This window comes from Micromys minutus (genome assembly GCF_963924665.1).
Source record: "Micromys minutus genome assembly, chromosome: 19".
In the NCBI taxonomy this organism is placed as follows: Eukaryota; Metazoa; Chordata; class Mammalia; order Rodentia; family Muridae; genus Micromys; species Micromys minutus.
Genome location: NC_137954.1, coordinates 30016916 through 30031444, shown reverse-complemented (window position 1 = coordinate 30031444; position 14529 = coordinate 30016916). Strand labels below are relative to the sequence as shown.

The window sequence follows — 14529 nt, the reverse complement described above, 5'->3', positions numbered from 1 at the left end:
AAAAGAGAAAAGGAAAGAAGAAAGAAAGAATGGGAGGAAAGGGGGAGGGTGGGAGGGAAGAAGGGATAGAGAAAGAACAAAGGGAAGAAAAAAAATGTCCTTCCATTTCCCAATCTGTATTTTTATTTTAGATGTTCTGTGCTTATTTTAATTAGCTTACAAAGTACCATTTCATGTGTCCTTTCTGTACATATTTTAATTTGTTTCATTCTCCCAGACATAACCCCCCCATCTTCATTCTCACCCCTTCCTCATTGTGTCCTTTCACCCCTATATCCCTCCTGTCACTTTGTCCCATTGTCTTCCCCACCTTTCTCCTTTAAAGCCCCGATTCCTGGGCTCGTCAGATACATTGTAGTTTCCAGGCTTTGCCCAGTCCCGTCTATCACTGCTTCAGTCTCTTTCTATTCTCTGGGTGATGCTAATTCACAGGAATCTATGCTGATTGTGGTCTTTGCTGTAATTCTTATCATTTCTACTGCTGTCGCAAAACTCCATCACCAAGGAAACATAAAAGAAAGCATTTGATTGGGCTCACTATGGTGATTGAGTCTACGGTGGTTGATCAAGGAAATGGAGCAGGAACCAGTGAGTGCTCACATCTTGATCCTCAAGCAGGACAAAGATAGCTCTAATCTGTTGAAATTTCAAAACCAGCCCCCAGCAGCACAACTCCTCCAACAATGCCACAACTTCTAGCCCTTTCCTAACAGTTGCTGTGTTTTCTGAGCCTTCTCTGTTGCTATCTCTTTGCCTAGGAGTTCCTTGAACAAACTCTACTTTAGCCCTTCTTTCTTCTTCTTCTTTCTTCTTCCTTCTTCCTCCTCCTCCCTCCTTCCTCCTCCTTCCTCCTCATTCCTCCTTCCTGCTTCCTCCTCCTTCCTCCTCATTCCTCCTTCCTCTTCATTCCTCATTCCTCCTTCCTGTTCTTCTTCATTCCTCATTCCTCCCTCCTCCTCCTTCCTTCCTCCTCCTTTCTCCTCCTTCCTCCCTCCTCCTCCTTCCTCCCTCCTCCTCCCTCCTCCCTCCCTACTCCTTCCTCCCTCCCTCCTCTTCTCTTCTTCTTCTCCTCCTCCTTCTCCTCTTCTTCCTCTTCTTCTTCATCATCATACAAGGAGGTTGCCCACTTCTCAGATTCCATTACTTTCCCATTTCTGCTTTACTTTCAATCTGCAACTTCCTTCACAGCATCTTTAAGAGAGGTTAAATGTGGGAAAGCTCAGAGAGGCTTGGACTTCGGTGAACATTCCAGACCTCTAGCGAGGGAAAGAAAACAGTTAGACAAGGGCACAGAAGTGACCTGCTGCTAAGTCAGTTGGGATCTAGGTTCAGGGTAATCTAGAGGAACTACTTAGAAAAGATTCCTGTCATGGTTGAAAAACTGTGAACCAATAAGAAACCTGAAAGAATAAATAGGTAATTAAAGATTGCTAATAGAATGATGTCCCTGTGCAGGAGCCGGGACTGGCACAGGATAAGAGGTTTCAACTTTTTAATATTTACCGCAACACAGCCAGGGCTACACAGAGAAACCCTGTCTTGAAAAATGGAGGGGGTGGTGTGCAGGGTAGAGAGGGAGGGAGGAGGGAGGGAGGGAAAGGGAGAGAGAGAGGAACAGAGAGGGAGAGAGGGAGGGATAGTGAGAGAGAGAGAGGGAGGGAGACAGAAGAGGAAGGGAGGGAGAGAGGAAGGAAGAGAGGAGGGGGAGAGATAGTTGGAGAGAAAGTGCTATGTCACTTTAGTAAAAGGATGAATAGATAAAAATGACAAAGAGGAGTGTCATCATCTCCTTGCTACCCTGACAAATATTGGTACAAAAACAGGCAGAAGCAGACCATTGCGAGCCAGCACAGTGGCCATCTGACTGAGAGTTCAGACTGGCCAATAAGAGGTATTAAAATGCAGAGAACAGTGGGAAGCAGAAAGCCAACATGAAAATACTTGTTACTATCATGTCAAGCTGTATATCTGAAAAGTTTCAGCTGTGGTGGTGCGCACGGGTAGAATTGCATGAGGGTGGCAGAGGCAGGAGGATCACGACTTGAGACCATCCTGGGCTACACATTTAGGCCTATAGTGGTGGCAAGTGCCTTTAGTCCTAACAAGCAGGAGGCAGAGACAGGATGTTTGAATTTGAGACCAGCCTGGTCGCCAGTGAGTTCCAGGACAATCAGGGCTGCACAGAGAAATGGTGTCTCAAAGCAAACAGAACCACAAACCAAAATAAATAAATAAATATATCAGAGGTGGGGGGGGGTCTTGAAATGTAGTTGGACTAGTGAAATGTTTCTCAGGATACTCTAGAGATTGGGGTAAAGGGTGTTTCCTTTACAGGGGAAGCAACTAGAGGGCTGTTTGTGTGTAATAGGCTGGTGGTAGAACATGTGAAAGGGAACACCCGGGCGGGTGCCTAGGGGTCAAGAAGCAAATGAGATGAGCCCTGGGCTTGGAGGCTTCTGCTGCAGGGAGGGATTCTGGGTTATTCGCTGGGTTATAGAAAACTTGCTTTCTGCCTTCCGTTCAGTTACGTTGTGAAGTGTGGTAGTGCACAAACTGGTGGGTCGGAAGAACCATTTGGCTTTTGTTCTGCCCACAGATTGAGCCCTTTTTTGTGAGTGTGGCACTTTACGACCTCAGAGATAACAGGAAGATCTCTGCGGATTTCCACGTGGACCTCAATCACCCTGCTGTCCGGCAGATGCTCTCAGAGGTCCCACCGGCCTTGGAAAACGGCAATATTGACCCCGGCACACTGAGACAATTAGAAGAACCTCGCATAAAGGGCCTTCCAGAGGAATGGTTAAAATTCCCAAAGCAGGTGGCACTTTTGTTTCCTTGTGATGGAACAGAAAAACCTTGCCCCTTCAATTGTTTTTAACAGTAAATAGTCCATACTTGATGGGCAATTTCCCAAGCAAAAATGTCTTAAAGCTGTCGTGTTTTTAAATGACATCTGTGAATGTCTTCCAGGCAGCTTCTTTGGTAGTTATTATCCACTACTCTCTTTGGACATAGGCTATCTTCTCTGTGACTGATCCACACTCTGAAATTGTTTTGGTGGCCAAAGTCGAAAAAGTCTTAATGGGAAACATTGGGAGTGGTACTGAACCTTACATCAAGAATCCAGACTCCAACAAGGTAATGATTATTTTCTTACAAATACTTTCAGTCACTTTAGAGAGATAGAATCATGCTGCCTTCCTGAATTAGAAATTTCATAAATGTATAGCTTTTGAAGTTAACCTAGCAGTAAAATTAATATCTACCAGAAACTTTTGAAATTAAACATTTTTTAGTTTATGTCCTTTTGACCCAATAACATAGACCCTATGAATCTATTATTAGTTAAAATAAATTTAACCCCAAAGGTTGAAGTATTTCCAGTAACAAAGTGAGGAGTCAGGATCACATGAAGGCAATTTGCTAAGACCCCAGCTCATGGCTCACAGCCAGCAATGGGCTCAATAACAAAGACAAACGATTGCACACTCAGTATAACGATAGAGAAGTGCGGGAAACTAGAAATCGGGACAGTGTGAATAGCCTGCGTAGTAAGACCAGCGAAGGCTTTCCATATTCTTCACTCTATCACCTTATTGCAAATAAGCAAATCTGGATGATCATTGTTTATTAAAAAATAAATGAGTGTATATTTGTCATACAAAAAAATAGGTATCAAGGAAATACCACAAAACAATTAAATTTGAGCATGTACAACAACTTAGGCTGTAGTTTTGTGTATACAATATTGTAATACATAATTATATATTACATATATATTCCATATTACATTCAGCAAAGTATCTGTTCAGACCACATTCATCCTGTAACCGGCTTTTGTAAATAAGATCTTATTGATAGTTGATCACACCTCATTCATTCCCTAAAATGTGTGAAGCCCTGGATATACTCTGGAACTGAAAATGGCAGCACTTCATGTATGTGCTACAATCTATAGCAATAGATTTGAGAAACTGTGACAGAGAATGAAGGATCTGGGCAGCCCTTCACAGAAAAAGTCTCCTGGAGAATCAAAGATGTGACCAAGTACCAATCGTGAATATAAATTTGATAACTTTCCATTCAGGATTTTGACTTCTGTTAGCAGAATAGAAGGGAAGGAGAAGGCAGAAAGAGGATTGGAGTGGGCAATAGTTGATATTCCAAGACTAGGGAATGTGCTACAGTTAGAATTTTCAGATTAAAAAGAAAGCCAAGAATTGTACAATAACTTTCACACAGAGGGTCTCTATAAGAAGAAATTCCACAGAATTTCAGTAGATAATAAGATGGAAAAGATAATTACTATTATTTCATATGTACAGTTTGTAATTGCCCATCCCTAAATAATATTTCATTTACTTTTTTCCCGTCAGTTTGCACAAAAGATTCTAAAATCCAATAGGCAGTTCTGCAGCAAATTGGGGAAGTATCGGATGCCATTTGCTTGGGCAGTGAGGTAAGGTCCAACTCTGCGTCTCACGGAATAGAGATGTACTTACAATCTGCATCAGAAGCTATGACTGTGAGTGCCTTCATATCATCTGATACTTTCTAATGAAGCCACACCTAAATAAATAACACAATGTCATCTCCATAGACATTGTGAACTCTGCAGAGACACACTTCACTCATTAGTTCAAGGAGACAGCTTACACTAAAGACCCCTAACTCATATACAGCGTAGGCATTGCCAGATGTACTGGGAGAACTTACTGGCACGAAATCAAAGTCATAATTTGTTTATGCACAGCTACTTTAGTTAACACAATGCTTTATCAGTGGAAAAAGCATAATGGACATAAGATAAGGAGGAATGAGGTATACCTTCCTGTGCAACTGCATGCTTTTGTTTACGCATAGAGCTCTGCTCTGTATGTGAACATCCAAACGACATTGATCACTTAAGCTGTCTTTGATCTCAGTGTAAATTAATGCAGACAATTATGCCTCCAGCTGACTCTGGTGGAAACACTCAATTCTATGTGCTCAAGCAGACCATCCTTCCCAAAAATGAAACATTTGTGGAAAGTAGACTTTTCTTTTCAGATCTCTGACACATCAACTCCTAGTGTCCTTCGAAGTCTCTTTGCATCTTTACATGGTATAAGAATTCTTTAAAAAAGGAAAACCTTGGTATAGACTCATAACAAAATAAATAAATAAACAAACAAAAAGATCAACAACAAACAAGCTGAATTAAAGGAGGTTAATTACAGGCCTAGTAGAAACACCCCACCTAGCAAATGTTGATAACATTATTCCGTGAGCAGTCACTTCCATTCAAAATTCAAAGTGTAGAAGGAAGACTACATTTACACAATGGAATACTACTCAGCCACCAGAAACAATGACTTAACCAAATTCTTAAGAAAATGGCTGCATCTAGAGAATATCATCCTGAGTGAGATAACCCGGTCACAAAAGAACAGACATAATATGCAGTCACTGATAGTGGGATGCTAACCCCAGAGGCTTGCACTCCCCCAGAAACAACTCACAATCTGTATGAAGTCCAAGACATAAAGAAAACAAAAAATATATATATTTACAAAAAAAAAAAAAAAAAGAAGAAGGAAGACTACAAACCTGTTCTGTAGTCTTCAATTGACATCCTTTCTACTGGAAAAGGCATTCACAGAAAACCCACCAGTGTATTTCAAAACATTGTGGTCATCATTAAACATTAGAAACTGATAGACAGAAAACATAATAGGGAGTCCAGCACCAGCAATGCAAGACAAATCCCTGCAGGCTGCAAGTACAACTTGCATTCCAACAGCCTTGCAACAAGGGTGGAAGAGCCAGGCTGCAGAACGTGGAAGTCCAGTCCACCTTTCAAGGTCAACTCTCCATTTATTGTGTCATTTAGCGTGGTTCTTCCGTAGGTCCAGAGTCTCATCTGTAGGAGGGAGCAACCAATATTTATCTCATGAACAATATCTTTTTTTTGAGCAATATCTTCTATTAACTTCAGATGTACAGGGATTTTGGTATAAAATATGCCATGGATATTATTTTATCTCTCCATTCCTACCTTTCCTTACAGAGATAATTAATGGTAGACATGAAAAACGTGTTATAAACATTATCATTATTATTATTGCTGGAGGTTGTTTCAGTAAATATTAAAAACTAGAAGCCTTTTATCCCATGCTAGTGCCAGCACCCAGGGAACCATATCGTACTGCAGGAATCTCTAACTTGGTGCTCCATGTTGCCTCTAAAGACTAAGATGCAGTTCACTTCACCACCCCTGCTGCTTCTGACCAGGGTGGATACAACCAACAGGTGTATTGTTTTTTACTCACATTCCTCCACTGCCTTGTACAAACATGACTCCACAATCATTAATTTATCAAACAGGTTTATATGTTAATTTCTCAATCCATAAACCCTCTACACAATAAGTTTACAACCAAAGATATAAACTGCCCATCTATATGAGATAAATTAGAACCAAAGAAACCTTTAGAAATAATCATAACAACCTCTCAAGCTAGAGATGTGCTGAGAGAAACATACATGTCAGCTTTTATCTTCTTCCTCCATCAATCTTTGCCTACCACCTCCTCTTCCACTTTCCTAGACCTTTTTTGCCTACCTCTCTACTGTCCAATCATGTATCACCTTAGCATAAATCTACAGGAGGTCACTTCTTGAGTTCATATTCAAACTCTGTAACTCCCCATTTCTTGAAAATTTGGACCAATGAAGAAGAGTATGAAGGATACAAGAAAGTCATGTGTCAGGTATTAGCAGAAGTAACATCCTGACTCTGACATTGTCAACAAAATGTATGGAGAACAGATGGCATTTCCATGGTGACTGCAAGTGTTATCAACTCTTGGGACAATTATTTCTAGGAAAATAGATCTAGCAAAACCATAAGCCAATGCTGGATGAGGGCTGTTAGTGTTTTGATTGTTGTTATGAACTTATACAAACCACCAAGGATTTGTATTTACTTGAGCTTCTCTGGCAAGTGAGGAAAAAGTGGCTCATCATACAGAAATTATGGTTCTGTTGGGTTCTGTGGATTACCTAACCTCAAAAGAAACTCACGCAGCCATCCAAAGTAGCAACCCCTATTCCACCTTCCAGTGCAAGCATTGCTTCAGCTAAGAGTTGAAGGCCAGCAATCACTCACATCATTCTGGAATAGACCAGCTCCAATGCATAGGTAATATAGTGTTGGGTCCTGCATATTCTCCATTGGCTTTTCTTTTATACTTTATTCCCAGCCAGCCTGGCTCTGTTTCTGCCCTTGGGGTATTCAGATACCTTTGCAAGCCTTGTGGAATGAAAAGAAGGAAGCTTGTCCAGGTGGATGGGTTCACAGAACCTTGGTTGTCTTAAGTGCTGGAGTAAGGGGTGGGAACATAAAGAAGCCATCTTTGAGATGGTTTTCAGTGTTTCTGCTTTCTTTATTCACAGGTAATAGGGGCTATATAAGTACTGGAGAGTGGGTAGGGGTTTTTTGAGGAGAGTAGACATTATTGGCTTGGGCTGAGGTTCTGTAATACTTCATTTACAAGAAAAAGAATTCTAGGTGCTTGCTGGACTTGTCCTTATAGAGAGAGGGGAAGTTAAACCTGGAGTCTGGCCATGATGCTATGTGACTACCTCAAAGTGAGCTGGAGGTGGGGGTCAAAAGGATATGTGTACCTTGGTACGGGCAGTCCCAGAACAAGGAGGAAGCAACCCTTACTCCAGGCAGTATCAAGATGAGACTTTCTGAACAGGGCTCGGCCTTATTTTTGCTCCAGGCCTACTCCCCAGGTCACATGGCCCACTTTGTCTCACAACTTTCTGTCTTGCAGTTCGGTTTCACAGCATAGCTCTGAGTGTACCCTAAAACATTTCAAAGCAACTGTAGTTAAAAATAGTAGCATTAACAGTTACTAAGAACCAGATTTTTACCCAGCTGCTGCAATACACACAGAGCTCATTGCTGGGAGCATCTAATTTGAAATTTATCTGGTATACTCTCAGATTGGTTACCAGCTGTATTTCCACTTTGTATCATAAAGATTATCCTTCCAATAGGTATAGAACACACACACAGAGAGAGAGAGAGCCACACAGAATATATTCATAACTAGAAAAGAATTCACAAGGCAATTTTAATTTTTAAAAAATTAAACTTTTTTAAATTGCAAAAGTTTTATACAATTAAACTTTTCCATACATATCACCTACAGGATCACAGAGGCCCAAGGTCATGCCAGGATCACCTCACAGATTCTTGTACACTGTCTCATTTTAACTTATAAAAGACTAACAGACAGTACTCACTTTTCTTTAAAGTCAATCAGGACTACCACTAATATAAATGTTGATTCTCATATCTGTCCATCTAAAGACACACGGTGCAGTGATATCTAAGATTCTCATGCTGCCAACAGCCCAGCAAGTGGTGGTCCATCTCTGCTTGCATCCTGCCAGTGACAAGGCTCCTAATACACCCTCACCACATCCTTCTCTCTGCCTTTCTATAGTTTTATTATTAGATAATTCATTTTTATATAGTTAAAACTGCCAATCGACCTATTTCTTTGCTGCCTTATGAATTCTAGGCAAATGTTCTACCACTGGAGTCCTCGGTCCTTGAAGAGGTGTCTTACTATGATTATCATTATTATTATTATTATTATTATTATTATTATTATTATTATTATTATTATTTTAAGACAGGGTGTCTGTGTAGCTCATCAGGCTTTGGACACCTGTCCTTCTGCTGTCTTTATTAACCCATTCTGAGGTTATAGCCCAGTGTCGAGCCTGGGCCTAACAACCACGTTGGACTTGCATCTGCTATATTTACACATGCATAGAAATGTCCAAACCCCACATGATGGTATGTACCTCTAACCGCAGCCCTCGAGAGGGCGATGTGCAAAGGTCAAGAGCAAAGCTTCATGCACACCTCATGAGAGGCCATTCCCAGTGAAGGATTTCCACGTGCCAACTGTGGATAGAATCAAAATGGAGTTTACAGGAAATCTAGATTAATGTAGTTGGAGTAATTCATTCATGGAAGACTATTACTCAAGTTGAGTTTACAAATCCCGCGTATATTAGAAAACACATTGCACTGATTTCAGCATGTTCACTACTTGTTCAAATGGCCTTTAAAGTATTCATGCAAGGTTATTTTTTAAGTTAAATGCTTTGAAATTCTTATCACAGTTAATGTATTTATTTTGTGGGCATGCGCAGCGGGTCGTGGTGGCCCTCTTCTACCCTATGGGCCCTGGAAGCCGAAGTTGGCAGACAGGTTTGGCACCAAGTGCCTTCACAGTTATCTTTAGTCTTCAACTTCAATGCTTTTATTCTGTTTTGCTGATGTTATTTCATTAAATTTTTATAAAGGAGAGGTTAGGTTGATTTTTCCTCAGTTACTACTTAACAACAAGAATATCATCAAAACTGTGAGGAGACAATTTCAAGGAGTCTAAAAATATCATTCAAATACATCTCTAGCCTGTGTTCCTTTTTTTCCATGTTATTTTATACTAAGTGTCTATGGTTAATATCAGTTTCAAAGCTATTTCAGCAGCTTTATTGAAATATTTTATTCATTTAAATGATGATTAGATATTCTAGCTAAGGCTCTTAAGCTAGAAGAAATAAAAATCCAATGTTTCCTTAATGTTGAAGAAAAAGCAATTATACGGGGGCCTAATTTTTTGATGCATAATAAAGGTAGGATGGGCAGCATCAGAAAACTGCATGTGAAGCAAATATTGCCTGACCTCACTGGATAACTTAGACAAAAGCAATGATGTATTTTAAGTAAGGCACTATAATGCCAATGAAATGGATCAAGGAAAGAAAAATAATATATATTAGCCTTATTTTCTGCAAAACTCTGACTGATATTTTCTACATTTATCCTTATTTCTGTCCAAAAGTTAGAACCTGGGCTCTTTTATCTTCACAAAGACAGTTTAGGAATCAGGCTTTCTACAGCCATAATTACAACACAACTCTTGTTGCGTACTCATGTGTTCTAATGTCACCATGCAAAGTGCTTTGGCCCCTTTTTGCCTGGGTTAAAGTAACTTGAAGAAACACTTAAATGGAGACCTTTAAGGGTCTGAGTAGATGGTGCAGTGTTTGCCTTGCAACCATGAAGACCTGATTCTGAACCACAAAACCAAGGTTTAAAACAACTGGACATGGTGAGGCATCATACCACAGAAGAAGTGGAGACGGGGATATCTGGAACTTACTGACTAGCTGGTCTAGGCTTTGATGAGTTTTAGGCCAGTGAAAGATTATACCTCACAGAAAAAGGTAGATAATGTGTACACACATGACCAGCAAAACTCCACCAGCACAAATAATATTCTTTTGTTTTTCTCAACTCCTGAAATACTCCAGGGTTTTGATATGCTAAAAATGTGAGACAACATAAAAACATGGTAACAGAAACTCCACTGTAGATATAGAGGTGAAAAGGAGAACTACGACATAAACAATGTGTTTATAAATAAAAACTTTGTCAAAGGAGTGGCCTCCTTTCATTATTCTAAATTCCTTGAATCCTTTCAACTCTAAGTTGGAATGATCATTAATGATCCTCCTTCAAAACACAATTTATTAAGCAATAACAAAATATAAACCTGAATAAACATTCCTTTCCTACAGATCTGTCTTTAAGGACAACCAGGGGAACGTGGACAGAGACTCAAGATTTTCACCATTGTATAGACAAGAAAGTAGCAAGATATCATCGGAGGACCTCCTAAAACTGGTATCTGACTACAGGAGGTGGGTAGTATGAAACCCTCATCTGGAAATAGCATTATTTATGGTACTCCTGAATCTGCAGTTTCAGTTTGTCTCTTCCACATATGATATTGACTGGCAGATGTGAGTTGGGATTGGAAAATGAACTTCTACCCCACAGGAGCCTCATGAGATGTGTTGATGCCCTTATTCTACAATATATCTTCCACTACTAGCCTCTAACACAGAGAGTGATCTTGTTGTCCTCCTTAGCCATGAATAATGGTTCTGTTTCTCCTGCCTAAGAATCATTGGTCTCTTATCAACTAATTCTGTACATCCCACAAAAAGGTTATGATATGTTTAAACATGTGTGGCCAGTATCTCCTGCAGCATCAGTAAATTATCTTCTTCTATTTAACTAGAAGGGGTGTGTTATCAGTGATTATTATTATTATTATAATTATCATCATCATTATCATTATTATCATTGTTATCATTACTTATTGAAGTTTTTAGAACATACAGTTAGAATGAGAAGTAGACTCTTAGGCAAGCCCCTGGATTAATCTTAATTCCTCTAAGTCTAGGCCGAGCACTGGTAACATAAGACCTTTCTTCATGTCACTCACTCATCAAATATCCTCGTCAAACTTTGCACCCCGGGCTGGAGAGATGGCTCACTGGTTAAGAGCACTGACTGCTCTTCTGGAGGTCCTGAGTTCAGTTCCCAGCAACCACAGGGTGGCTCACAACCATCTGTAATGGGATCTGATGCCCTCTTCTGGTGTGTCTGACAGCTACAGTGTGCTTATATATAATAAATAAATAAATCTTGTTTTAAAACAAAGAATCCTTGAAAAGAAAAAGGCTTTAAAAAAAAAACTTGTGACCCAGTGTTCACAGAGCTCCTCAAGCCACCATGAGAAAATAAAAAGGAATTTTTCTGTTGCCTTTTTGACAGTCCCCTAAAGCATGGCAAGCTCTAATCCTGAGCATAATGGAACATACAGAGATTTGTGAATGAACTGATATAGCAAACAGCAAAAGAAACCCCATCAACCTTCATGTTGCCAGTGAATACAAAGAAATTATAATGGCATGTAAGAGGCGCCACAATACACAATCAAGTGCTGACATTAAGTTAAAGTTGCCATTAAGTTAAAATCTCGATTGGTGGCCAGTTTCTGTGGTATAATTTAGTCATTGCTGACTTCAAGCCACCAACCTGGTTCACTGAACACAGGGCTGGGAAGAGTGGTAAAGTACCTTGGGTCTCAAGTATGGTGTGTGTGTGTGTGTGTGTGTGTGTGTGTGTGTGTGTGTGTGTGTGTGTGTGTGTGTGTGTGTGAGTTCTTTTCCTGAATAATATCTGACCAAAGCAACTTAAGAAAGGGGTTTAGTTTGGCCTATGCTTTTGAGGGTTATAATTCTTCATGGAACAGAAGACACAGGACAGTAGCAGTCGTCAACCGGTCACATTGTATCTGCAGTCAGGAAGCAGAGTGAACAAGGAAAGGAGCTGGCCTGTAGAACTCCAATACCTGCTCCCAGTTACCTACTTCCTCAAGGAAGACTACCCCTTAAAGGTTCTTCAGTCTTCAAAGAGTGCCACTAGGGGGAGCCAGTAAAGGAGTCAAAGCAAAGAGTGAATACACATGGTGATGGTGGTTGCGGGGAAGGTGCCTACATACTTGTAGAGGCAGTCAGTTATTTGTTAATGCTGAGGGTGAAGTGCAAACTTCTAGCACTCTCAGAAAGTCTTAAAATTCATTTCAACAGGGAAATGCTCAAGCAACTTCAACTAAGTCTTATTGACAAGACCATATAATTCACTGGTATAGCCATCTGGTCACACGTGTAAATGAGCTTAAGGTATAGTCAGGATATCAGTCACCTGACTCCTCTATAATTTTTGTGTTTACTTATACTAGCTTTGTTTTATAAGAGTTAAACTAACCAAAGGGGGAGATCAATACACTATTATTTACTATCTATCCTTTACCCTTCTCAAAGCTCAGAATTGTAGAAGATGGGCTTTTTTCTATGAAAATGAAAATAATACTCTGTGTGTTTATCTGTGTGTGTGTGTCTGTCTGTCTGATGTCCTTTCACAGAGCTGACCGGATAAGCAAAATGCAGACCATCCCTGGAAGCCTGGATATTGCTGTGGACAACATTCCCTTGGAGCAGCCAAGTATGATGCCCATGACATCCCTGTCTTGCTTTATTTAGAGGCTTCTGAGTATCTTGTGCGGGAGGGCTGTTTGGTTTGTTAGTTAACTGGTTAGTCCCAAGACTTGGGTTGTTTGGGGATTTTTTTGTCTTCCAAAATGGAATTGAAATCCATCATACCATCGGAATATGGGGCTTTTGGAAACTGTATCCTAGATTGCCTAATTATCATATGATTTACAAATGTGGATTTAATATCCAGCATGATACTAAATTATTCACATAATTCTTAAAACTCTAGAATGTCACAGGAAAGTCATATTCAAGTACACAAATAGCTGATAATAAGAGAATTCAGATTCTGTCTAGTTTCCCTGACTCAAGTACAAACCAGCTCTGTCATCCCGAACTGCCGAAAATTACTTTGTGTGCCAGGCATACCCATCTCATCTAAGAGACTGAAATGTTATTACACATGGCGTCTACCTCCTCTGGAACATAACACAAGTCCTCCTTTTACTGACCCAAAAATGAGGATTTCAGAATGCAGATGGAATCAAGGTTTCCTATACTAATGATAACTGTGTCGAAACTACCAACAGAATATTAGGCAGGCCATCTATCCTGATCTATGCCCACAAATCACTGTAATATGAACTATCATGAGAATTCCAGCTTCAGCTCTGACCTCAAATTATTTTTACATTGATTGATGGGGAACAGCAGAGGACAAGCTGTTTCCTCTGCATGGCTTAGGAAACAAGGCTTTACTGCCTACAGCAAAGGCAAGCAACAGAAGAGGAAGCTAAACATTCTCTTTGAAGGAATGGGGTGGTATCAGTGAAATGTGAGCATGTGGAAATATTAGATACATTCTTGATTAAATACTAGAACTTTTATCTTGTTTCCAAGGATGCATAGCCCATTGCTTGTTTTCTCTGAGTCCGGAAGATTATCTGTAGAAAGGAAAAGCAGTGGGCCGTTCTCTCCTCCAATGTAAGAGTTTGCACCTCCAAAGAGTGTAATGGCAGAAGCTTGGACTTAGACATTCCTATCCATCTTTTCTGTATTTTCCCTTTATGCTATTAATACAAAGTTAGAGTTTTAGTGGTAGTAAAACTTGAAAGTGAAAAAAAGTAATAAATAATGTACGGAGAAAGGACTATAGGTATTTGCTCTAGAGTCATTCCATATAAGAAAATTGCTAGTAATTCATCTATTACTATTAATAATAAACTCACAGAATAACTGTTATTTGATGTAATCCTGTATGTATTATATTTACAATAGCAAGTGAAGGTCAATGGGTTATTCTTTATCCTATAAAATCTACCTAGTATACCCTACATATAGGAAATAATATGAAAAGTATCAATCCATCTCAAAGATTTGCTGTGATTCTTAGCCATGAGTTTCAATACTAAATATGTAACTTTCTTATGCCCTTTGTCCGCATCTCACATTTCTATGCTCTGGGAACACAATACCAAATTTCCATTTTAGGTGGCTTCGTGTTAAAATATGTTAAGTGTTGCTCACTTTAGAAGACCCATATTAAATGACAAACTCTTATTTTTTGATTTTTTAAGACTGTGTAACATCGTCCTTTATCCCTGT

The 14529-nt window shown here is 39.7% G+C and overlaps 1 protein-coding gene across 5 annotated transcripts in view; it reads left to right on the top strand.

Annotated features, from left to right (window-relative positions):
- DOCK10 (dedicator of cytokinesis 10) overlaps positions 1–14529 on the top strand; it is a gene marked incomplete at both ends in the record, with an annotated part of 250532 nt that overhangs the window by 155356 nt on the left and 80647 nt on the right. For all 5 annotated transcript variants that reach the window (XM_080932737.1, XM_080932735.1, XM_080932736.1 and 2 more), the window contains 6 exons: positions 2597–2818; positions 3016–3138; positions 4377–4459; positions 10657–10779; positions 12855–12934; positions 14502–14529. The exon at positions 14502–14529 is cut by the window's right edge and continues 160 nt beyond it. In XM_080932737.1, coding sequence (XP_080788863.1) covers positions 2597–2818; positions 3016–3138; positions 4377–4459; positions 10657–10779; positions 12855–12934; positions 14502–14529 — 659 coding nt within the window. The remainder of the gene's footprint in view (positions 1–2596; positions 2819–3015; positions 3139–4376; positions 4460–10656; positions 10780–12854; positions 12935–14501) is intronic.